Source organism: Bufo gargarizans, chromosome 5 (genome assembly GCF_014858855.1).
Source record: "Bufo gargarizans isolate SCDJY-AF-19 chromosome 5, ASM1485885v1, whole genome shotgun sequence".
In the NCBI taxonomy this organism is placed as follows: Eukaryota; Metazoa; Chordata; class Amphibia; order Anura; family Bufonidae; genus Bufo; species Bufo gargarizans.
Genome location: NC_058084.1, coordinates 462,608,616 through 462,636,140, shown reverse-complemented (window position 1 = coordinate 462,636,140; position 27,525 = coordinate 462,608,616). Strand labels below are relative to the sequence as shown.

Here is a 27,525-nt window from a genome sequence, read left to right as displayed (position 1 = left end):
ATCTTTATCATAAAAGCTAACGGTCAAACCCTATAAAGATATATTGCTAAATGAATTAGCATAAAATGCTGAACAAATGGTGATATTGTGTGAAAAGGTGGAGATTCAGTTTATATGTTATGCACAAAGTGACGCTTGCTGATAAATGTCTTGTGAGCAAGCTACTCTGTATACATCTATAGGGACAGACAATGGTTCATTGTGGTTACAATTTTTTAGAGTTTTATGTGCAAAGTGCTTTGAGAACAGCTGTCTTAAAGAAATGTTAGGGTGTGAAGTGAAAGCCACATGCCTGTATTAGCTTAACAGGTGAAATTCGAAAAATTTGAATATCGTGCAAAAATTCATTTATTTCAGTAATGCAACTTAAAAGGTGAAACTAATATATGAGACTCATTACAGGCAAAGCGAGATATTTCAAGCCTTTATTTGTTATCATTTGATTGATTATGGCTTATAGCTTATGAAACCCCAAAGTCACAATCTCAGAAAATTAGAATATTACATGAAATCAATAAAAAAAGGATGTTAAATAGAAAAATGTAGGACCTCTGAAAAGTATAATCATGCATATGTCCTCAGTACTTGGTTTGGGCCCCTCAATGCAGCGTGGCATGGATGCTATCAGCCTATGGCACTGCTGAGGTGTTATGGAAGACCAGGATGCTTCTAGCCTTCAGCTCTTCTGCATTGTTCGGTCTCATGTCTCTCATCTTTCTCTTCTCTATGGGGTTCAAGGTCAGGCGAGTTTGCTGGCCAATCAAGCACAGTAATCCCATGGTCATTGAAGCAGGTTTTGGTACTTTTGGCAGTGTGGGCAGGTAGCCAAGTCCTGCTGGAAAATAAAGTCACCATCTCCATAAAGATCGTCTGTGGTAGGAAGCATAAAGTGCTCCAAAATCTCCTGGTAGACAGCTGTGTTGACTGTGGACTTAATGAAGCACAGTGGACCAACACCAGCAGATGACATGGCTCTCCAAATCAACACAGACGGTGGAAACTTTGCAATTGGACTTCAAGCCTCTTGCATTGTGTGTCTCTCATTCTTCTGGGTCCTTGGTTTCCCAATGAGATGCAAATGTTGCTCTCATCAGAAAAGAGGACTTTGGACCACTGAGCAACAGAGTAGTTCCTTTTTTTCTTTAGGCCAGGTAAGACGCTTCTGACGTTGTTTGTTGTTCAGGAGAGACTTGACAAGAGGAATATGACATCTGAAGCCCACGTCCAGGATCCGTCTGTGTGTGGTGGCTCTTGATACACTTACTACAGCCTCAGTCCACTCCTTGTGAAAGTCCCAACACTTTTCAATGGCCTTTTCCTGACAATCCTCTCCAGGCTGCGGTCATCCCTGCTGCTTGTGCACCTTTGTCTTCCACACATTGTCCCTTCCACATAACTTTCTATTAATGTGCTTTGATGCAGCACTTTGGGAACATCCAACTTCTTTTGCAATTACCTTTTGAGGCTATCCCTCCTTATGGAGGGTGTCAATGATGGTTTTCTGCACAACTGTCAGGTCAGCAGTCTTTCCCATGATTGTGATTCCTACTGAACAAGACTGAGAGACAATGTAAAGGCTCAGGAACCCTTGGCAGGTGTTATGGATCAATTAGCTGACTATAGTGTGACATTTTCAGCCTAGAATATTGAACCTTTTCACAATATTCAAATTTTCTGAGATTGTGACTTTGGGGTTTTCATAAACTGTAAGCCATAATCATCCAAATTATAACAAATAAAGGCTTGAAATATCTCGCTTTGCATGTAATGAGTCTATTTCATATATTAGTTTCACCTTTTAAGTTGAATTACTGAAATAAATTAGCTTTGCACGATATTTTAATTTTTCCAGTTTCACCTGTACTGTGGGGTATGTCATGGCCATAGACCAGCTGGATTATACTTATTTTTGCCCATTAAAGAGGACCTTTCACCACTCCTGATATGCCTGTAACGGCATACAAGGGAATGCTCCAAACTCCCGAACGGAACAATGCCTATTAATTAGCTCCATGCATTCCCCATGTAATACCAATTCTGGAGCATTTAGTCTTAGGCCTCTATGTTGTGCCACTCCTTTATTATTTGCACTAGAAGTTATGAATGAATTGCTAGCAGTCTGCAGTAAGGGTACAAAGGGGCGGTAACCAGTTGGGGGTGTGTCCCTGCACAGACTCACTCTATCCAATCAGTGCTGCCATTTTCAGACTGTGCAGGTACACACCCCCCAACTGGTTACCTCCCCCCTGTACCCTTACTAAAGGCTAATAGCAATTCATTCATAACTTCTAGTGCAAATAATAAAGGAGTGGCACATAGAGACATAAGAACAGAAGCTCCAGAAATGTTAGTGCGTGAGAAATGCATGGAGCCATTAAATAGGCATGTAAGTAGTGGTGAAAGGTGCTCATTAAACCTCAGTAATGTAGAAGAACCGGCTCTGCATGTTTATCATCTGGTTGCAGCCGGTCATAAGATTCGATGAATTAAATGCTGTATTAAAAGACTGTAAACAATTGAGGTCCAAATCGGCTGTTAGCACAGACTGTAGCAAAAAAAAAATAAAAAATAAAGTACAATAATTTATTATACTAATAACTAAAAAAACTAAACTAATTTTTCATAAACAAAAATAAATGTATACAAATTCTAAAAATAATTACCGGTATGTCAAAAACACCTTGTACATTCTCCTCATTGGGGGAGCATTTTATGCACTGCACAGATATAACCTTTAGAGATTCAAATGGGAAAGAAATTATTATTTCTACAACTTTTCAAGTAGAGCAACCCAGTATCTCTAAAAAAACAAAAAAGGTAATGTAAAATTAGCGCAAAATAAGTAGATACACATCGGAATCACAAAGCACTAGGTCATTGAACAGGTTGCTCATTTTGACCAGTCTCCTTATTGATGGAAGGTCCTCTGTCAATATGCTGATAATAAGGTGTTCTGCTGACAGGACCTGCAGTGATCAGCTGTAATCTGAAGGCAAATCCAGCAGCAAGTGCACCATTTTCCTAGAGCACGACCAGAGGTGATCAGAAGCATTACACAGTTCCTAGTGATATATGGACTTGCTGGGTCCTCCAGAGAGGGAGACACTCTTTGTAGATGCTAAACTCTCTAGCCCATAGCTACATTTTATATACAACTGAGAACAGTGACTGGTTGCAGTGATCACATGTACCAGAGCCCAATGATACCATTTCAGCATTACATAGCAACACCAGAAAGAGGACTTGTTCCACGGTGCTTACAAAAGAGGAAGTGAAACAGGGGATTTTATGATGATATAAACATAGTAACATAGTATATAAGGCCGAAAAAAGACATTTGTCCATCCAGTTCCACCTGTTATCCTGCAAGTTGATCCAGAAGAAGGCAAAAAAAACAAAACAAACTGTGAGGTAGAAGCCAATTTTCCCTACTTAAGGGGAAAAAAAAATTCCTTCTCGACTCCAATCAGACATCAGAATAACTTCCTGGATCAACGACCCCTCTCTAGTAGCTATAGCCTGTAATATTATTACGCTCCAGAAAAACATCCAGGCCCCTCTTGAATTCCTTTATTGTACTCACCATCACCACCTCCTCAGGCAGAGAGCTCCATAGTCTCACTGCTCTTACCGTAAAGAATCCTCTTCTATGTTTGTGTACAAACCTTCTTTCCTCCAGACGCAGAGGATGTCCCCTCGTCACAGTCCTGGGGATAAATAGATGATGGGAGTGATCTCTGTACTGACCCCTGATATATTTATACATAGTTATTAGATCTCCCCTCAGTCGTCTTTTTTCTAAAGTGAATAACCCTAATTTTGATAATCTTTCAGGGTACTGTAGTTGCCCCATTCCAGTTATTACTTTAGTTGCCCTCCTCTGGACCCTCTCCAGCTCTGCTATGTCTGCCTTGTTCACAGGAGCCCAGAACTGTACACAGTCCTCCATGTGTGGTCTGACTAATGATTTGTAAAGTGGTAGGACTATGTTCTCATCACCGGCATCTATGCCTCTTTAGATGCGACCCATTATCTTATTGGCCTTGGCAGCAGCTGCCTGACACTGGTTTTTACAGCTTAGTTTGCTTTTTATTAAAATTCCTAGGTCCTTTTCCATGTCAGTGTTACCCAGTGTTTTACCATTTAGTATGTACGGGTGACTTGCATTATTCCTTCCCATGTGCATAACTTTACATTTGTCAGTGTTAAATCTCATCTGCAACTTCTCTGCCCAAGCCTTCAATCTATCCAGATCCATCTGTAGCCGTATACTGTCATCTGTAGTATATATATATATATATATATACAGCATACTGCCCTCTGTAGTGTATATATGCAGCATACTGTCCTCTGTAGTATATATACAGTATATTGTCCCCTTCAGTGTTAATTACTTTACACAGTTTAGTGTCATCTGCAAAAAATTATACTTTACTATGCAAGCCTTCTACAAGATCATTAATACATATATTGAAGAGAATATGGCCCAATACTGACCCCTGAGGTACTCCACTAGTGACAGTGACCCAATCTGAGTGTGTACCATTAATAACCACCCTCTGTACCTAGTACTTACCTCCTCATAGAAACTGATTAAATTAGTTTGGCATGACCGATCCCTCATGAAGCCATGCTGATATGGCGTTATTTGCTTATTTTCATTGAGATCCTCCAAGATAGCATTTCTTAGAAAACCTTTTAACAATTTACCCACAACAGATGTTAAACTTACCGGCCTATAGTTTCCGGGCTCTGTTTTTGGACCCTTTTTGACTATTGGCACCACATTTGCTATGCGCCAATCCTGTGTAACACTCCCTGTCAGTATAGAGTCCTTAAATATCAGAAATAAGGGTCTGGCTATGACATTACTTAATTCCCTTAGGATACGGGGGTGTATGCCATCTGGTCCTGGCGATTTGTCTATTTTAATCTTTTTAAGTTGCTGTTGTACTTCTTCCTGGGTCAGACAGGACACTTTTAATGGGGAATTTACTTTTACATTCTGCATTCCATCTGACAGTTTATTTTCCTCAGTGAATACAGTGGATAAAAAAATATTTAATAGCATTGCTTTCTCCTCATCGCTCTCTGCAACTCCCCCCTCATTGCTCTGTAGAGGGCCGACACCTTCAGATTTATACTTTTTACCATTTATATAATTGAAGAACATTTTAGGGTTAGTTTTGCTATCCTTGGCAATTAATCTCTCGGTCTCTAGTTTGGCCACTATTATTTGTTTTTTACATATTCTATTTTTTCCTTTTTTTGTTTTTCAGTGCTTCCGTGCTACCCTCCTGTTTTAGTCATTTAAATGCTTTCTTTTTGTCATTTATTGCTTATTTTACAGTTCTATTTATCCACATTGGTTTCTTCTTGTTCCTTAACCCTTTATTCCTATAAGGTATGTACCTCTCACAATTAGATTTTAGGATGCTTTTAAAAATATCCTATTTTGTGGCGTTATTTTAGATTTTGAGGACTTTGTCCCAGTTAGTTAGGCCTATGGCCTCTCTTAGTTGGCTAAATGTAGCTTTTTTGAAGTTTGGTATTTTTGTTCTTCCCTGAAGAAACACTAGTTTGAAGGATAATTGGAAGGTCATTACTTTATGGTCACTATTTCCCAGGTGTCCCTCAACCTGCACGTCTGTTCTTCTGCCAGGCCTATTGGTTAATACTAAGTCCAGTATGGCCGTCCCTCTAGTCGGGTCCTGAACCAGTTGGGAGAGGTAATTGTCTTTGGTTATTGCCAAGAACCTGTTTCCCTTATGAGATGTACAGCTTTCAGTTTCCCAGTCTATATCTGGGTAGTTGAAGTCCCCCATAATAACCACCTCATTATTATTTGCCGCCTCGTCTATCTCGTTTAGTAGTAGATTTTCTGTGGACTCTGGTATATTAGGTGGCTTATAGTAAACTCCTATTAGTATTTTATTATTGTTTTTAGCTCCATGTATCTCTACCCACAGGGACTCCACATGTTCATGTCCCTCACTTATATCTTCACGGAGTGTGGGCTTTAGACAGGACTTTACATAAAGGCAGACCCCTCCCCAGCTCCGGTTTTGACGATCCTTTCTAAACAGACTGTAACCCTGTACATTAACCGCCCAGTCATAGCTATCATCCAGTCATGTCTCAGTTATTCCCACTGTCATAGCTATCATCCAGCCATGTCTCAGTTATTCCCACTGTCATAGCTATCATCCAGCCATGTCTCAGTTATTCCCACTGTCATAGCTATCATCCAGCCATGTCTCAGTTATTCCCACTGTCATAGCTATCATCCAGCCATGTCTCAGTTATTCCCACTGTCATAGCTATCATCCAGCCATGTCTCAGTTATTCCCACTGTCACAGCTATCATCCAGCCATGTCTCAGTTATTCCCACTGTCATAGCTATCATCCAGCCATGTCTCAGTTATTCCCACTGTCATAGCTATCATCCAGCCATGTCTCAGTTATTCCCACTGTCATAGCTATCATCCAGCCATGTCTCAGTTATTCCCACTGTCATAGCTATCATCCAGCCATGTCTCAGTTATTCCCACTGTCACAGCTATCATCCAGCCATGTCTCAGGTATTCCCACTGTCATAGCTATCATCCAGCCATGTCTCAGTTATTCCCACTGTCATAGCTATCATCCAGCCGTGTCTCAGTTATTCCCCCTGTCATAGCTATCATCCAGCCATGTCTCAGTTATTCCCACTGTCATAGCTATCATCCAGCCATGTCTCAGTTATTCCCACTATGTCATAGCTATCATCCAGCCATGTCTCAGTTATTCCCACTGTCATAGCTATCATCCAGCCATGTCTCAGTTATTCCCACTGTCATAGCTATCATCCAGCCATGTCTCAGTTATTCCCACTGTCATAGCTATCATCCAGCCGTGTCTCAGTTATTCCCACTATGTCATAGCTTTCATCCAGCCGTGTCTCAGTTATTCCCACTGTCATAGCTATCATCCAGCCGTGTCTCAGTTATTCCCACTGTCATAGCCATCATCCAGCCATGTCTCAGTTATTCCCACTGTCATAGCTATCATCCAGCCATGTCTCAGTTATTCCCACTGTCATAGCCATCATCCAGCCATGTCTCAGTTATTCCCACTGTCATAGCTATCATCCAGCCATGTCTCAGTTATTCCCACTGTCATAGCTATCCTCCAGCCATGTCTCAGTTATTCCCACTGTCATAGCTATCATCCAGCCATGTCTCAGTTATTCCCACTGTCATAGCTATCATCCAGCCATGTCTCAGTTATTCCCACTGTCATAGCCATCATCCAGCCGTGTCTCAGTTATTCCCACTATGTCATAGCTATCATCCAGCCGTGTCTCAGTTATTCCCACTGTCATAGCTATCATCCAGCCGTGTCTCAGTTATTCCCACTGTCATAGCCATCATCCAGCCATGTCTCAGTTATTCCCACTGTCATAGCTATCATCCAGCCATGTCTCAGTTATTCCCACTGTCATAGCCATCATCCAGCCATGTCTCAGTTATTCCCACTGTCATAGCTATCATCCAGCCGTGTCTCAGTTATTCCCACTGTCATAGCCATCATCCAGCCATGTCTCAGTTATTCCCACTGTCATAGCTATCATCCAGCCATGTCTCAGTTATTACCACTGTTATAGCTATCATCCAGCCATGTCTCAGTTATTCCCACTATGTCATAGCTATCATCCAGCCGTGTCTCAGTTATTCCCACTATGTCATAGCTATCATCCAGCCATGTCTCAGTTATTCCCACTGTTATAGCTATCATCCAGCCGTGTCTCAGTTATTCCCACTGTCATAGCTATCCTCCAGCCGTGTCTCAGTTATTCCCACTATGTCATAGCTATCATCCAGCCGTGTCTCAGTTATTCCCACTGTCATAGCTATCATCCAGCCGTGTCTCCGTTATTCCCACTGTCATAGCTATCATCCAGCCGTGTCTCAGTTATCCCGCTGTCATAGCTATCATCCAGCCGTGTCTCAGTTATTCCCACTGTCATAGCTATCATCCAGCCATGTCTCAGTTATTCCCACTGTCATAGTCCTCCTCACACATCACTAATTCCAGCTCCCCGGTTTATTAGTCAGGCTTCTGGCATTAGTATACATACATCTGAGAGGTTTATGTATACTTTTTACCCTACACCTTTCCTTCTGAACTGTTCTAGTCCCTCCTTCCATTCCTCCCCCAGTCTCACTACCTCGCCCCCGGTCTCTATCTGCACTATCTTCCCCTCCTATAATGTAATTCCCCCTCCCCCCAGTCCCTAGTTTAAACCCTCCTCCAACCTTCTAGCCATCTTTCTCCCCAGCACAGCTGCCCCTTCCCCATTGAGGTGCAGCCCGTCCCTACGATAGAGCCTGTAGCCAATAGAGAAGTCGACCCAGTTCTCCAGGAACCCAACCCCCTCCTTCCTGCACCAGTTCTTGAGCCACTTGTTAATCTCCCTAATCTCCCGCTGCCTCTCTTGTGTGGCTCGTGGTACCGGCAGTATTTTGGAAAATACTACCTTTGAGGTCCTTGCCCTAAGCTTTTGACCTAAATCCCTAAAATCATTTTTAAGGACTCTCCACCTACCTCTAACTTTGTCATTGGTTCCGATATGGACCATGACCCCTGGATCTTCTCCAGCCTCTCCCAGTAATCTGTCAACCCGATCCGCGATGTGTCGAACTCGAGCGCCAGGAAGACAAGACACCGTTCGGCGATCACGGTCTTTGTGACAGATTTCCCTATCTGTTCCCCTAATAATTGAGTCTCCCACTACCAGCACCCGTCTGGCCTGCCCTGCTCTCCTGGTCCCCTGCTTACCGGTGCTGGCATTCCCCTGACTGGCAGAGGAAGTGTCCGGCTGCAGCAGTGCCGTCCCCGGACTGACATCCCCCTTGTCTGCCAACTGTGCAAACTTGATGGGGTGTGTCAGATCAGGGCTAGCCTCCCTGGCACTCTTCCCTCTACCCCGCTTTCTAACTGTTACCCAGCTAGCTACCTCACTTTCCTCAGCCTCCTCTCTGTCACCCTCCCCCTCATCTACCCCAAAGAGTGCATGCTCGGTGAGCAGCAAACTCTTTTCCAAATTGTTAACGCCTCTTAGTGTTGAAACTCGCCCATTTAGATACTCAATTTGTGATTCCAAACGGGTAATTTGCTCCCATTTTGAATAATGATATACACCCTCGAACGGCTGTTCCAGGACTGCATACATTAGACGAGATGTGCACTGGACTGCGCTGTCAATAATGGAACACATACTAAGTGGGGATTACACAACGAAAGCTAAAAATACAATATAATGCAGTGATAAGAAACTGATTTACTGCAGTCCCTGAATCTGAAGTCACACATTTATACAAACACACATTTAAATCAAACACACAACGCGCAAACTTGCGTTATATGCCTGCTTATATGCGTGGAGCTCTCAAAACCAACCTGTTTTGTTCCTCTGTATTCAAAATATATATATATATTTTTCATTTTATATCATTAAGTGACATGGGTTAATTCTTAGACAAGCCCTTTAATAAACATAATAATTATGATTGCTTGTAAAAAAAAAATGTCAGACCCTGGCATGTTCTCAGGAAAATCCACTACAAACTTAACTTTCATTATAACTTAACTAGTTTTTCATAAAGAGGAACAAACAGGAAAGCCACCGACTGAGAAACATCATAAAGTTCCTCAATGAGAAATAATATACACTACTCACAAAAAGTTAGGGATATTTGGCTTTCGGGTGAAATTTATGAAAAACTTAAAAAGTTCCCGCTACAGTGATATTATATCATGAAAGTAGGTCATGTAAGTAGAAGCAGCGATGGTGATTTCCTCATCTCAAACAATTTATTGAAACAAAAGCCAACACCAGTGCTGGGTATACCGCCACAAAAATGTTAGTGTCTCCATAACTTGTCATGTGGCCTTGAGCATCAATTACAGCTTGACAACAACGTCTCCAGCTGTTCATAAGTGGACTTATTGTCTGCTGAGACATGGCATCCCACTCTTCTTGAAGGGCAGCCTTCAGTTCATTGAGGTTCTGGGGCACAGAGTTACGAGCCTCTACACAATGACTCAGCTGATCCCATAGGTTTTCAATGGGATTCAGGTCTGGAGAAAGCGCAGGACACTCCATTTGAGGTCCCCCAGTCTCCAGCAGCCATTCCCTAATGATGAGACCTCGATGAGATGGCGCATTGTCCTCCATGAAAATGAAATTAGGCCTGTGTTGTTCATGCAGAGGCACAATGACTGGATTAATGATGTTCTTCAAGTAGTATGGGCTTGTCACTGGACCATTCACACAGTGTAGGGCAGTTCTGTATTGACTAGATACAACTGCCCACACTGTAACATCACTAGTACTACCACCAAAGGCTCATCTGGTGACAACAGTGCATAGCGCTCTCCGTGACGTCTCGAACATCGTTGGCAGCCATTATTTTTGCTCAGCGTGAATCGACTTTCATCAGTGAACAGCACAGAGGCCCACTGGTCCCTTTTCCAGCGTAGATGTTCCCCGGCCCATGCAAGACGATGATGCCTGTGCCTGATGGTGTGATCAGATACCCTTGCAGGCCGTCTAGAACGCCGACCATGCTGATGTAAAAAGTTTGGTGTGGCATTCATAGGATGTGGCCAAAGGATGTCCACTTCTCTGCCTTTCTGTAACTCTTTCAGTCTCTGTATCTCTGATACAACCTGCTGATGACACTCTGTGACCTTCTAAGCTCAGTGGCCACTTCTGTCTGAGAACATCATACTTGAAGCCTCGCAATGACAAGGTACTGCTGATCAATTGTTAGGTGTCATCTTGGTCTCATGATGTCAAAATGTGAACAGCATGATGATGAGGACTGTTTAACCCTTTCATGACCGGGCCCAAAAAAGGCCTTAATGTCCAGGCAACTTTTTGTAATTTTGTGCATGTGGTGGATTAGTGATTCTAGCTTTTTTATTTGATTGACTACCAAAATAATTTTTGCAAATTTTTATTTTTTACTTTTTTTTAGGTTTAATTTGGAGGAAAACCGCTAAATATTATTAATAAGTATTTTTTTTTATTTTTTTAATTATAGATTTGTATTTCTTAAATCAAATAAAAACTGACACAAAAATAAATTATTGCAATGCCTATTTTGTGCCGATCTTTTTCATATATAACATGTATAGGTTTAAGTGAACGGGGCAATTATAGCCACAGTTTCTGTTAGCGATTGAATTTTTATTTGTATTTTTTTTTTTTTTATTATTTTTTACTTATATTTTAATTTATTTTTGGTACATAATATGTCCCACAGGGGGTTATTACTAAACCTCTGGAGGACACTGACTTTTTTTACTTTTTACTTTTTTTTCCCACTGTTTCCACTGTAACTGGGGGATATCACAGGAGCCCCAGTTATAGGGGAAAACAACACAGGTAGAGCTGATCAGGGTTTTCTTAGACCTTGCAGCTCTGCTCTTGCCCCTGCTCCAGACACCCCCGGTGGTCACGTGACTCACAGCTGGGACCCGACATTCTGCTGCTAGATTGCAGGAGCAGGAGCTTTAATCCCAGCGCTGCCTGCACATTTAAATACATGCTATCTCCATGGGGTAGGGGTTAAATACCAATTATAGCTGAACCAGGAAATGTATTGGGTGATTCATAGTTCAAACACCTGTTATGAATTTTGTCGTTAGAGAACAGCAAGTTGTGTAAAAAGTATTGAAACATTGAACAGTTGGACATGTGCATTCAAAAGTTCAGAGAAGGTCATATTAAGTTCACCTGTAATAGTTACAGTGCATTTTAGGTTCATCCTGAAATTTCACCCACAATCCAAATATCCCTAACCTTTTGCGAGTAGTGGGTATATTTATGTAGTAAAACAATTTTTTACCAAAAGCAAGAAACATTCCTGAGGTCAGCTGACATCAAAGCCTGCAAATAATTCTATATGTGCAGTCACCACACAATATACACATGTAAATAAATGACCAATTCATTTAAACACAACTGTTTTGTAAAATAAACAAGGTATCTAATTCAGAAAACAAAAAGCATATAACATCAGAATACTGCCTCCTATGTACAAGAATATAACTACTATAATACTGCTCCTATGTACAAGAATATAACTACTATAATACTGCTCCTATGTACAAGAATATAACTACTATAATACTGCTCCTATGTACAGGAATATTATTACAATAATACTGCATCTATGTACAAGAATATAACTACTATAATACTGCCTCCTATGTACAAGAATATAGCTACTATAATACTGCTCCTATATACAAGAATATAGCTACTATAATACTGCTCCTATGTATAAGAATATAACTACTATAATACTGCTCCTATGTACAAGAATATAATTACTATAATACTGCTCCTATGTACAAGAATATAACTACTATAATACTGCTCCTATATACAAGAATATAGCTAATATAATACTGCTCCTATGTATAAGAATATAACTACTATAATACTGCTCCTATGTATAAGAATATAACTACTATAATACTGCTCCTATGTATAAGAATATAACTACTATAATACTGCTCCTATGTATAAGAATATAACTACTATAATACTGCTCCTATGTACAAGAATATAACTGCTATAATACTGCTCCTATGTACAAGAATATAACTACTATAATACTGCTCTTATGTACAAGAATATAACTACTATAATACTGTTCCTATGTACAAGAATATAACTACTATAATACTGCCTCCTATGTACAAGAATATAACTACTATAATACTGCTCCTATGTACAAGAATATAACTACTATAATACCGCTCCTATTTACAAGAATATAACTACTATAATACTGCTCCTATGTACAAGAATATAACTACTATAATACTGCTCCTATGTACAAGAATATAACTACTATAATACTGCTCCTATGTACAAGAATATAACTGCTATAATACTGCTCCTATGTACATGAATATAACTACTATAATACTGCCTCCTATGTACAGTAATATTACTACTATAATACTGCTCCTATGTACAAGAATATAACTACTATAATACTGCTCCTATGTACAAGAATATAACTACTATAATACTGCTCCTATGTACAAGAATATAACTACTATAATACTGCTCCTATGTATAAGAATATAACTACTATAATACTGCTCCTATGTACAAGAATATAACTACTATAATACTGCTCCTATGTACAAGAATATAACTACTATAGGGGGCGGAGCCGAGCCACGCTGCTGAATGGCCGCACGAGCTTGAGCTCCTCCAGCATTCCGGCTCATTTGCCCTATATAAGCCTATAATTTGCTTGATTATGGGGAAACCTGGCAAGGAAAAGAACAGAGGAAGCTCAGAGTCTACCCCACAGCGCTCCAGACAGCCTGAGATGGAGAAGTTTCTTAGGAAAACGCCGAGGTTCACAGCGCAGAAAGGCCCTGACATGGCGGCGTCTGTTGCACATGACTCCGATGCAGGAGAATTATCAGATGCAGGCAGCGGCTCCGATACCTCGGTTAGAAGGCCTAGAGATCCACCTCTCTCAGAGCGGACCCTGCGACGGGTCCTTGAATCAGCCCTCTCGCCCCTGAAACAAGATCTGTCTGATATTAAGGACGACATGAAGCATTTGGGACAGAGAGTGGTAGCGCTAGAAGCTACTCAGGAAGCCATTATGACCTACGAAGGTGAAGTGTCGGAGGTACTGGCGTCTCATAAGGCCTTAATAAACGATGCCTTCCTAAAGTTGGAAGATCAAGAAAACCGTAGCCGCCGGCGCAATGTCCGCATCCGCGGCCTACCTGAGTCATTTGCAGCGGAGGCCTTACCGACAGTGGCACGGGAATTGTTCTCCAAACTGCTTGGTCCTGACAGAGCGGCGGGAATCGTGGTGGAACGCATACATAGGGCGCTGCGCCCCAGGCCTAAACCGCAAGACCCGCCACGTGATGTGATATGTGGCTTGTTGAGTTATGTAGATACCGCCGCCATCCTTAAAAGTCAAAGAGAAGCGGAGGTACTGGAGCACGAAAATACCCCGATCCAGATGTTCCAGGACATTGCACCATCCACTTTGGCCAAGCGGCGTCTATTCAGGCCTCTCCTGGACATACTAAGGAAAACCTCGACCCCATTCCGCTGGCTATACCCTTTTGGGCTGGCGATATCCAGGAATGGTAAGCAACTTACCGTGCGCTCTCCTGCTGACCTGGAATCTGTCTGGCGATCCCTGGACGTTCCTCCGATGGAAATCCCCTCATGGTTACCGGCAGACCAAGATGGCGCCCTTCCCGCACCACCTCGTGTGACCGCCTGGCAAACAGCGTCTGCGGGCAAATCGGATCGTTCGGGCCGCAGCAGGATGGACAGAGCTCCTACCTGATCAGAGGTGTTTGTACGCATTTCATGCTATTGTTTTACCGCCCCAGGAAAGGAGATGACTGTCGCTCGCCTCCATGTATATGGGTTATTCAAGGCGGACTTGTCCTTTCTACGTTTTCTACATTTTCCACATTTTAGACGTTTTCTATGTTTTAATGTTTAATTTTTGAGGCCTATCTCATGTTTGGGCTTAATGCTCTCATAAGTTATATATGTGGGTCTGGGCCGCTTTATTGCTGTTACTGGACGCTTCCTCTAGATAGACGTATTCTGTTCCTCATTGCAGGGTAATGTCCGGATAGATTAAGATGCTGGACGCATTTTTTGTTTTTGGTCTCTTTTGTTTAGACCATAGGTACTTTTCTTGCCCCCGAACCAGTCCAATCCTGTCTTGGCTGGTGATAAGTAAAGTACCAACCCCTTCTCGGACGGGGGCTTTGTCTGAGATAGTCACTTGTCAACTTGACATGTTTAATGTTCTCTTATTAATTTTTTGTTCTTTTCTGTTTCTTCCACCCTCCTTCCCCCCTCCTGCTCATATCATCTGTCTACCTTTCAGTATTTCCATGGTCGTATTATGCCTTTATTCATCTGAATGTATGCAGTAATGTCCTCTATAGTGGTCGCTTCACTAAATGCACATGGGCTGAACGAGCCATGTAAAAGGTCTCAAATACTATCTCTCCTTCTGAAAGATAAGGTCTCTGTGGCTTTTTTGCAAGAGACCCACTTCAGAACGGGTAAAGTTCCTGGTCTTCCCCCTAAGAAATTTGTCCAGTGGTTTCACAGCACTCATGATTCTGCCAGTAGGGGGGTTAGTATAGCTGTGCATAAATGTCTCCCCTTCAAACACACGGCTATCTCAGCAGACTCCGAGGGCAGGTACATTTTTGTACGGGGTTTATTGGGCGAGTCCCCAGTAACCTTTGCCAACGTGTACGCTCCCAATAAAGGCCAAATACCATGGCTCGTTCAGACCTTTGCTGTACTGTCCTCCTTCTCGGAGGGGTTACTGGTTTTGGGGGGTGACTTCAACGTCGCCCTGGAGCCTGCGGTGGACACCTCGGCGGGTAGACCCTCTGTATCTTACAGGCTCTTGAAAAGGCTGAAAATCTCTTTAAGGAAACTTAAAGTATTGGATGTATGGCGGGCCCTGAACCCCAGTGGCCGAGATTATACATTTTACTCACATGCTAAACTTTCTTTCCACAGATTGGATTATATTTTCCTGTCTAGTTCGCATATACGTAATGTCTCTGGAGCCCGGATAGGTAATATAACATTATCTGATCATGCCCCTGTTATTGTTAGCTTCTCCCTGTCCGGACCACAGAGAAAGGAGCGCTTATGGCGTCTCAATGACACCCTGATCTCAGATCCAAGTCACGCCGGTAAACTCAAAGCCTCTATATCTGAATTTTTCGCGCTTAATGACACCCCAGACTTCACCCCCGTCCCCTTCCATACTATGGGAATCCCATAAGGTAGTCCTGAGGGGGGAACTTATTGCTTTAGGCGCTTTTGTGAAAAAACAAAGGACACAAGTCCTAGATGACTTATTGGCGACCATAGCCCGTCTAGAATCCTCTCATAAGGAGTCGCGAGCTATAAGCACCCTAGCGGAGCTAACTGAAGCCAGAACAAAATTAAAGAATTTACTGAATGTTACTTCTGCAAAGCTGGTCCTACGTTCCCGTTTCAGGGCTTATGCACATGGGGATAGAGGAAACAGACTGATGTCGGCAATTGCCAAGAAGCAGCTTTCTGACTCCTTTGTTTCCTCTATTAAAGACCCTAAAGGCAAAATACATAAATCCACTCCAGAAGTTGCCAAGGCATTTAGCGCCTTTTATGAGGCCTTATATAATTTACCACCCCCTGATGGGACTACACCTGGTGACTTATCTGAGGCTACCGACAAATTTTTGCACTCTCTAGACCTTCCCTCCATACCCTCATCTAAAGCGTCTCTCCTGACTAAGCCCATTTCTGATTCAGAGGTCCGCAAGGTACTTATGTCTATTCCGTCAGGTAAAAGTCCTGGCCCTGATGGATTTTCCATTGTATATTACAAATCTTTTCAAGATGTTTTAATCCCACGTTTCAGGAATTTGTGCAACTATCTTCTGACAGGGGGTGCTCTTGCTCCTCATTCCTTAATGGCGCACATTACTGTTCTCCATAAGGAAAACAAGGATCCAACTTGCTGCAGTAATTATAGGCCAATATCGTTGCTTAATAATGATGTGAAGTGGTGGGCGAAGATTCTGGCTTCCAGGCTTCAAGATATTCTCCCTGACATTATACATGAGGAACAAGTGGGCTTTGTCCGTGGCAGACAGGGGTCGGAAAATACAGTGCGGCTTTTACATCTTGTGAACTGGGCCAAGGAGATCCTCTAAACCTTTGGTCCTGGTAAGCACAGATGCAGAGAAGGCCTTCGACAGGGTCAGCTGGCTCTTTATGTCGCGGACCCTGGCGAAGTTTGGCCTCCCGGACCAGTTTATTAATGCTGTTAACACCCTATATTCGGCCCCCTCTGCCAGGGTCAAAGTCAATGGAGCATTATCCCCACCATTTCGCATCACCAACGGGACAAGACAGGGGTGCCCCCTTTCCCCAGCGCTTTTTGTGCTGGTGATGGAAACCCTTCTGTGTAAAATCAGATCAGACCCTGTTATTAAGGGCCTTCAGGTGGGCTCACAAACCCATGTTACTGCAGCATTTGCGGATGACCTACTGGTTATGGCCTCCAACCCTGCAGAAGCCTTGCCCAAATTGTTGAATACCTTTGAGGATTTTGGGTTTGTATCCAATTTTAAAATAAATTATGGGAAGTCTATGGTACTAAACATCTCTTGTCCCCAATCTGTAGTCAATACTCTTAAACACACCACCCCATTTACCTGGGCCTCCAGAGACATTACGTTCTTGGGAACACATATTTCGGCCAACATTCAGGATCTAGCATCCCTTAACTATGCCCCACTCCTGCAAGGGATTCGCACCCAGTTACAGAATCTGAAACTCCCTTTTGTTTCATGGATAGGGAGAAAGAATTATCTGAAAACTTTCATCCTCCCCAAATTCCTTTACTTGCTGCAAGCCATTCCTATATGGTTGCCGAACTCATACTTTTCAGAGGTCCGCCGAGTGTTCACGCGCTTTCTCTGGAATGGCAGGTCACCACGTATAGCCTACTCTGTCCTTACAAGGGATAGGAAGTTTGGAGGCTTTGGGATGCCTGATGTAAAGTCATACTACACAGCTGTTCAGTTATGTAGATGTGTAGTTGCCTTGTACCCGCAAATCTAGCTCCCTTTGCTCACGTCTCGAATCTGTACTACTCACCAACCAAGATCAGCTTACTCTATGGGGTGTTAGGCCCTTCTCAGCCAACCACTACGCCTCCTCCCCGGTGTGGAAAGGTATGCTAGTAGAATGGTCTAAAATGGTCCAAACCAAGCAGTTTACCTTCCCCAATCCGTATATGCCTCTCAAATTGCTGCAGAGCTATATTCACCCTTCTGTGCTAAACCCCTCTGGGATTTGGTCTAGGCTCGCTGACTTATCCCTGCGGGATGTCCTTCTTCCAGATGGCAGTTTACAATGGGATTTAATAATGGACCGTCCCGAAATTAAGACAGCTTCCTTTTTCCATTTGGCAGATTTTAAAAGGGATATCAAGTCCTGCGTTAGACCCCTCGTTGGCAACAGCTCCCCTTCTTGGCTCGAGAAGAAGGTCTTAGCTCCTAAACTTCCCTCTAGACCACTGTCCCTGATGTACAAGGAATTGCTTTCCTCCTTACCTCCGGAGTTGGCTTATGTGACTTCATGGGAACGAGAGCTTTCGGTGACCCTGACGGATCCGGAGAGGGCCTTTGTTCTGGCTCACTCTCATGGTTTTAGTCGTTGTGTGAGAGTTCAGGAGAATTCATTTAAGCTACTAAGTAGATGGTATAAGACTCCTGAATTCTTACACAAACTCAACCCTGAGGTTTCTGAAATGTGCTGGAGGTGTGGCATAGAAATTGGCTCATTATCACACATCTGGTGGCTATGCCATAAGATCCAACCGTTCTGGAAATTGATAGAATCAGTGATTAATAGTGTTTGCAAAACCAGAGTCGTCCTGGACGCCAAACTTATCTTACTGTGGTGCCCGAATGATACGCTCACCCCCGCCAAGAATAACCTCCCTACAATGCTGATTACAGCAGCTAGATGTACTGGTCCCCTTTTTGTGGAAAACTGATTCTCCTCCAGATCTCAATATGTGGACGGATAAGGTAGATCAAATCTACCGCTTTGAAGAATTGGCGCATTGGGAAACAAACTCACGCCACTGCTTCCTGAAACTATGGTCCCCGTGGAAATCACACAGGAATTTCACATGATAGAGCAGGAATCCTCCCCTTCCCTGGTTCTCTTCACCTTCCTATCCTTGTGTCCCCCCCCCCCCTTTTTTCCCTTTTTTCCCTTTTTTCTCTTTTCTTTTCTTTAAATGTTTATTTCTGATGCAGATGATAATCGCTGGAAATGTTTACATATGACTTGTATGATGGATAACTTTTGTGACTTTTAATGTTATGATTCTGCCGTCATGTGTGGGCATGAAGCCTTGTTTTCTTACCACAATAAAAAGAAATATGGTTAAGAATATAACTGCTATAATACTGCTCCTATGTATAAGAATATAACTACTATAATACTGCTCCTATGTACAAGAATATAACTCCTATAATACTGCTCCTATGTACAAGAATATAACTACTATAATACTGCTCCTATGTACAAGAATATAACTACTATAATACTGCTCCTATGTACAAGAATATAACTACTATAATACTGCTCCTATGTAGAAGAATATAACTACTATAATACTGCTCCTATGTACAAGAATATAACTACTATAATACTGCTCCTATATACAAGAATATAACTACTATAATACTGCTCCTATGTGCAAGAATATAACTACTATAATACTGCTTCCTATGTACAAGAATATAACTACTATAATACTGCCCCTATGTACAAGAATATAACTACTATAATACTGCTCCTATGTACAAGAATATAACTACTATAATACTGCTCCTATGTACAAGAATATAACTACTATAATACTGCTCCTATGTACAAGAATATAACTACTATAATACTGCTCCTATGTACAAGAATATAACTACTATAATACTGCTCCTATGTACAAGAATATAACTACTATAATACTGCTCCTATGTATAAGAATATAACTACTATAATACTGCTCCTATGTACAAGAATATAACTACTATAATACTGCTCCTATGTACAAGAATATAACTACTATAATACTGCTCCTATGTACAAGAATATAACTACTATAATACTGCTCCTATGTATAAGAATATAACTACTATAATACTGCTACTATGTACAAGAATATAACTACTATAATACTGCTCCTATGTATAAGAATATAACTACTATAATACTGCTCCTATGTACAAGAATATAACTCCTATAATACTGCTCCTATGTACAAGAATATAACTACTATAATACTGCTCCTATGTACAAGAATATAACTACTATAATACTGCTCCTATGTACAAGAATATAACTACTATAATACTGCTCCTATGTACAAGAATATAACTACTATAATACTGCTCCTATGTACAAGAATATAACTACTATAATACTGCTCCTATGTACAAGAATATAACTACTATAATACTGCTCCTATGTACAAGAATATAACTACTATAATACTGCTCCTATGTACAAGAATATAACTACTATAATACTGCTCCTATGTACAAGAATATAACTACTATAATACTGCTCCTGTGTACAGTAAAAAACAACCTGTACATGAGAATATTCTTTACTTTGTGTATATACAATTTACTTCATCCACTACAGAAAATCAGTTATGAAGATAAATGGTTATTGTGTGTTATATATGACTTGTTTTCAGGGCAGCTCATCATCTGGCGGTATTTATTTGCAGTACACACACATTATGTCTGGTTGACGTGGCGTGTCCACCTGATTACTGTAAATACTTCAGTGTTTTCTGTACATAGATGAGACATTTTTATTAGAATTGCAAACTAATTTTTGCTTGTTAGCTCATTTCTGTTTATTTGATTTTCTCCTACAGACATCTCAAAAATTAATTAGCATTTTTTTTTACATTTTGTTGAATATTAATACCCCTGTCCCCAACCCCCATGGACCTTTATAACCTCTGTCGTGGTTGCATTAGGGAAGTTATGATATGAATCTCGGATAACATACGTTATGTATCTGATTATCTAAACAGTCATCTGCTAGAGAATTTTCATACAATTTCTTTACAAAATATTATTTTTTTGTCTGAAAACAATTTGGTGTAGCTGAATCTTTGTAAATCTCAGGAACTAGATTCCTTCTGCTCCTGCCATTCACCTGCTACATTGGCAGCCAACTCCAAGGCCATAAGCTCGGGTTACCTTTTCTATTACCCGTACTGTGTCTTCATGGTCCTCAACCTCCCGTAAATGTCCGTTATGTTCTCTCTCAGAGGTTGGTACTCAGTACAGTTGCTTTTTCTGGAAGTTTTGAAAATCTTAGGAGCTAGACTCCTTCTGCCCCCGCCAATCACCTGATACCTTGAGCACCGCAGGCCCTTCCTAGGCCAATGACATTACTGTACATCGGTCACCTGGCCTAGTTGCAGCTCTGGTCTTCAATACCAAGCACAGCCACTATAAATGCACAGCGTGGTCCTTGGAAAGCTGCCAGGAGTCTGCATCGCTCGCCACAGCTCCGATGAGTGCAGCTGCTCCCTGAAACAGCTGATTGGTGGGGGTGCTGGGATTTGGACCCCCACTGATATGATAATGATGACCTACCCTAAGGATAGATTATCATCATTTCGCGTATAACTCCTTTAATGTCGAATATGATAGGGAATTTTGCATTTCCCGTTTGGCCTATGCATTCTATAGAACCAAATTTAACCCAAAGTAAATCCTTCGCTTAACGGGGTTGTCTCGCGTCAGTAAATGGCTTTTTTTTATGTAGAGGAGGTTAATACAAGGCACTTACTTAATGTTTTGTTATTATCCATATTGCTTTCTTTGCTCGCTGGATTTAGTTTTCCATCACTTTATATACTGCTCGTTTCTATAGTTATGACCACCCTGTAATCCAGCAGCGGTGGACGTGCTTGTACACTATAGGAAAAAGCACTAGCCTAAGTGTGGTCCCATTCTGACATAGGATTAGGGAAGCAGCATCTGAGTCATACAGATAGTAACTTCTGCTAAGGTTGTCAAGCAATAACTATGGTTCAACCATTCATCCATATATAAATATAGCCAATCGTAGACGATGAAGCATCCCTTATTCTTACAGTCAGTAAAATTTAAGAAAATCCAACGTCTACCAAAAAAATGTACATGTAGCAGAGCCAAACTTGACAATTGAAGAGTATGTCCACGTCAGAATTACTTTATTGCCACAATGTATCTAAAACCAAAAAAAGGAAACAATTTTACAAATAGTCTTGACTGAAAAATTCTCCTACAGCTCCAATGTAGATCTATGTGTCTTAATTAGTGATGAGCGAATTGAAGTCCACAAAGTGGACCTCAATCCGAATTTCAGGATAAATTAGATTTGCCACGAAGACAAATTTCCTCGTGCTTTGTGGTAGCGAATCAATTTAACCTGAAATAGTATTAAAAAAAATAAAAAAAATCATACTTATCTGATCCATTTGCTCACAAAAGGCCGGCTGCTGCCATCTCGCTTGAAGATCTCGCACAAAATCCAGTGCACGGTGACGTTATGACATCACCACGCAGGCCGGCGTGATGACGTCATCTGGGGCTGCGGGAGATTTCACGCCAGACCTTCAAGCAAGATGGCGGCGACCAGCCCATCACGAGCAAATGGATCAGGTTTTATTATTATTATTTTTTTAAATTGTAACCTCTGTTATTAATATCGGATGCCGCGATCATGTATGAACGCGGCATCTGAGGGGTACAATGACGGGGGCGGCGCTCCCTTTCATTGCACCCAGTACTTACAAAGAAATGCACTTCGTGACAAAGTAGTTCGTCACGAAGCAACTTTTCTTAGCAAAATTTGGCGAAGCAGTCGAATCGAATTTTGTAAATACTTCGCTCATCACTAGTCTCAATGGTTACGGAATACAAACAAAAGATATGTGTGATCTGATCTTTAAAATAATGTAGTAAATTCACTGGCCCTCAGAAAACGCACCATTATTTCTCTATGAATTGCGCCGAATGACAAACTCATCTCCGACACTGAACATGGTGAAATAGGGCGGCCTGCAGCACGACATTGTGTATTCATACAGCTTCCTTTTCTTGCAGGTGATTTATCAATGGTGCGGATCAACATGCAACAAGTACGAGCGCTTTAAGGCTATGCAAGTAGCGAACGGGATACGCGATAACGAGAGGAAGGGACGGGCGCAGCTGGTGGTCGTGGAAGAAGGGAGCGAACCGAATGAACTAACTAAGGTATCATATCAGTATTGTACTACTGACAATAGAAATGTCTAATTTCAACAAGTGGAGCGATCGTGTTAGATGCTGCTCTCAGAGGACTTGCCTGTTGCTGCTGTATGTGTGGCGGCACTATCCTTAGTCTGAACTGCGTATGGTGCACTCTCTGAAGGCTGCACTATGTATGGCGGCACTATCCTTAGTCTGAACTGCGTATGGTGCACTCTCTGAAGGCTGCACTATGTATGGCGGCACTATCTTGTTACAAGCAGCAGGGATTTACTTGTTGCCCAATCTTCTCCTGTTTACTAACATTGTTTGGGACAGATAATGTGCAGTCACCTTAGGCTGTGTGAGATGATCCAGCAGCCTGATCCTGCATAAACAACCGCTGCATGCAGTGGTATTTGTCCACCCGGCATTTATGCAGGAAAGCGGAAAAATTTAACGTTTTTTTTTTTTAAAGAGGACCTTTCATGGGTCCAAACATTGTAAGATAACTATCTGTATATGTAGCGCGGCGCCCAGGGATCTCACTGCACTTACTATTATCCCTGGGCGCCGCTCTGTTCGCCTCCTGTTACTGTCTCCCGCGCCGTATGCTAATTCTTACTAACTTCACAATGGTGAGGAGACATCAACTTCTCTTCCTGGGCGTTCCTTCTCCCTGGCTGTAGCGCTGTCCAATCGCAGCACAGAGCCTCACAGCCAGGGAGGAAAAAAAACTCACCTTCTCCCTGGCTGTGACACTCTGGGCTGCGATTGGACAGCGCTACAACCAGGGAGAAGGAACGCCCAGGAAGAGAAGCTGATGTCTCCTCCCCGTGTGAAGTTAGTAGTAATTAGCATACGGCTTGGACCCATGGAAGGTCCTCTTTAAATAAATCACGATGGAGGGGGAGAAATGTGACACAAAGTGGGTGATGTGATGTGACATGAAGGGGGTGATGTAAAAAAGAGGGGGAGAAATGTGACATTGAGGGGGAGAAATGTGACATGGGGGAGGGTGATGTGACATGGGGGAGGGTGATGTGACATGGGGGGCGACGCCAAAATGTAGCTTCGCTTGTGTTGGCAAAAATCCTTGCACCGGCCCTGAATAGGGATCCGGTGCTGATCTTCCTGAACTGCCTAACAGAAATGTTCACCAGAGATATGAACGTAGGCTAACACTTGATCTCTGGGTCAGATGATCACCCTGCTCAGCTTGCTTTAATTGAGGAAGGGTTATTGTTTAGTCGGTTTGTGTCCGTCCCCTCAGACATCGGTTTGTGTCCTTTCCATCAGACATCGGTTTGTGTCCGTCCCGTTAGACATCGGTTTGTGTCCGTCCCGTCAGACATCGGTTTCAGTCCGTTCCGTCAGACATGGGTTTGTGTCCGTCCCGTCAGACATCGGTTTGTGTCCTTTCTGTCAGACATTGGTTTGTGTCCGTCCCGTTAGACATCGGTTTGTGTCCGTCCCGTCAGACATCGGTTTGAGTCCGTTCCGTCAGACATGGGTTTGTGTCCGTCCCGTCAGACATCGGTTTGTGTCCGTCCCGTCAGACATCGGTTTGTGTCCGTCCCGTCAGACATTGAGTTTGTGTCCGTCCCGTCAGACATCGGTTTGTGTCCGTCCCGTCAGACATGGGTTTGTGTCTGTCCCGTCAGACATTGGTTTGTGTCCGTCCCGTCAGACATGGGTTTGTGTCCGTCCCGTCAGACATGGGTTTGTGTCCGTCCCGTCAGACATGGGTTTGTGTCCTTTCCGTCAGACATGGGTTTGTGTCCGTCCCGTCAGACATGGGTTTGTGTCCGTCCCGTCAGACATCGGTTTGTGTCCGTCCCGTCAGACATCGGTTTGAGTCCGTTCCGTCAGACATTGGTTTGTGTCCGTCCCGTCAGACATGGGTTTGTGTCCTTTCCGTCAGACATAGGTTTGTGTCCGTCCCGTCAGACATGGGTTTGTGTCCGTCCCGTCAGACATGGTTTTTTGTCCGTCCCGTCAGACATGGGTTTGAGTCCGTTCTGTCAGACATGGTTTGTGTCCATTTCGTCAGACATGGTTTTTTGTCCGTCCCGTCAGACATGGGTTTGTGTCCTTTCCGTCAGACATAGGTTTGTGTCCGTCCCGTCAGACATGGGTTTGTGTCCGTCCCGTCAGACATGGTTTTTTGTCCGTCCCGTCAGACATGGGTTTGAGTCCGTTCTGTCAGACATCGGTTTGTGTCCGTCCCGTCAGACATGGTTTTGTGTCCTTTCCGTCAGACATGGGTTTGTGTCCGTTCCGTCAGACATGGGTTTGTGTCCGTCCCGTCAGACATGGGTTTGTGTCCGTCCCGTCAGACATGGGTTTGTGTCCGTCCCGTCAGACATCGGTTTGTGTCCGTCCCGTCAGACATCGGTTTGTGTACGTACCATCTGTGCACGCAGGAATTTGTCTCCTTTCAAAAATAAATTATGTCCAATGGAAAAGACACAAACCGCTGCTCAGTAAGGCCTCTTGCACACGAACGTGTGCTCCCCGTTGCCGTATTGCGGACCGCATTTGCGGATCCGCAATACGCGGACCCATTCACTTCAATGGGTCTGCAAATCCAGAGAAGCGGAATGGTGCGGAACAGAAACACGGAACATGTCCTATCTTTTTGCGGAACGGCCGGATTGCGGACCCATTAAAGTGAATGGATCTGCGATCCGCTGCGGCTGCCCCGCGGACTGTGCTCGTGCATTGCGCCCCACATTTTGCGGCCCGCAGCACGACCACGGGGCGCACACTTCGTGTGCAAGAGGCCGTCTGCTCCTTTAACTCCGGCAATGTGTTCTGGCAGAGGAACAGACTGCTGGAATTCACTTTCGGATAGACAAAAAATACTATACGCACCATTTTTTGTCCAGCCAAAAGCCGGCATATACAGTATGCCAGAAAGTGGGCGGATCCCATGACAATGAATAGGGATCCGGCTGTGCCGGATACACTCAACTAGTTTACCGTATCCGGCACAGCACAGTTAATACTGCTGATGTCAACGCAGCCTAAGATGGAGGTCAGCCAACATACGGTGGAAATACCTCAATCTCACTGATAAAACCATCATTTTAGGGAATTTATTTTTATCCGGTTTCCTGATATATTTGAAGTGGCTCCAATCCAGGTCCTCACTTACCCGGACAGATAAGAGGAGCGCCCGGGGCCAGGTGTTACATCTGGTATACTGCCTGCCGATTTCAGGAATTCCAGATCACAATCGTCGTTATGTAACCATCCAGGAACCTAAGATCAACATTGTATCACTTTCGTGCAAAACAAAGACTTTTCTCTGTCATCTTGGCAAGCTTCATGAGGCCATAAATGAACAGTTGGCAGATATATGCCAGGTGATGGGCACAGTACAGGACACAGAGCAGGGTGCAATGAAAGGAGGGTAGGATGGTGGGCAGATAGACCTGCCCTAACACTATATCAAAATGGTAAAATGGCTTGTTTGCCCCACCTGGAACCTAAGACGTGCCCCAGAGTCTCCTCCAGACTATACCTCCATCTTACCTGTGTAGGACCCCACAGTGGTCTATCACCCTCCTGGCCATATGGGAACTTCTTGGATCTAGAAAACCATTCAGACGACCGCATGGCTGACGTGCCCGTGTTGCAGAAAGCAAACAGTGGGTCCGCAAAACAGGGGCACCGGCCATGTGAACTCTGTGCCTATTGACTTGAATGGGTCAGCGATTCGCAACGTACCGCAAAAGATAGGACTTCTCCTATCCTTTGCCGTGCGGAGGCACGGACTCGAATGACCTGATCTGAGATTTTCCGAGGGCTTCAAATTCGTGCCTCTGCACCACAAAAGATGGGACATGTCCTATCTTTTGCCGTACGTTGCAGATCATGGACACATTCAAGTCAATGGGACCGGACCGCGTGGTCTGCAACATGGGCACGGTGCCCGTACGATTGTGTGAATGAGGCCTAAACCAGATAAGTTGGCTGTGGATTTGTGCACTGGATGTTACCGTTATTTGGAAACTATATGACGGCATTATTTAGGCTCTGTGTAGTGGTAGTCATTCATAATGCATATGGTTGTATTATTCTGGTACTATATGGCCATATTACTTTGGTGCTATATTATTATTTTACTCAACACACTGTATGCTGTATGTTTTGTATCATTATGGCAGTATTATTTGGGCTGTCTTGGATGGAATTTTCTGGGTAATACAAGTAACATTTAGAAACTGCATAGCGGATGTATGTGGGCCCTGTTTGGCATCTGGGTACTGTATTTCAGCATTATTAAATTTGTATAACATTATTTGGAAGCTGTATGATGTGTATTAAGTCTGTATAACCTTTATTTAGTCTCATATCACTTTTATGCTACATGACATTTTGGGTAATGTATAGCAGTATAATTTGGGCACTGTATAGGAGCATTATTGCGGTTCTGTATAATATTATTTGGACACTGTATGATCTTTATTTGATACAATATTATTTTCATGCTCCATGGCAGTACTGTTTGAGTGCAGCATGGCAGTAATATTTGGGCACTGTATAGAAGTATTATTTGGAGATTGTATGATATTTGTGTGCTTTATGGTACTATCATTTGGACAGTATAT

General features: G+C 42.8%; 1 protein-coding gene across 1 annotated transcript in view; it reads left to right on the top strand.

Annotated features, from left to right (window-relative positions):
- Window positions 1-27,525, top strand: part of SCIN (scinderin) — a 139,822-nt gene that overhangs the window by 32,477 nt on the left and 79,820 nt on the right. Inside the window, exon 4 of the mRNA XM_044293273.1 lies at window positions 22,784-22,933. Within this exon, the coding sequence (XP_044149208.1) occupies window positions 22,784-22,933 (150 nt within the window). The remainder of the gene's footprint in view (window positions 1-22,783; window positions 22,934-27,525) is intronic.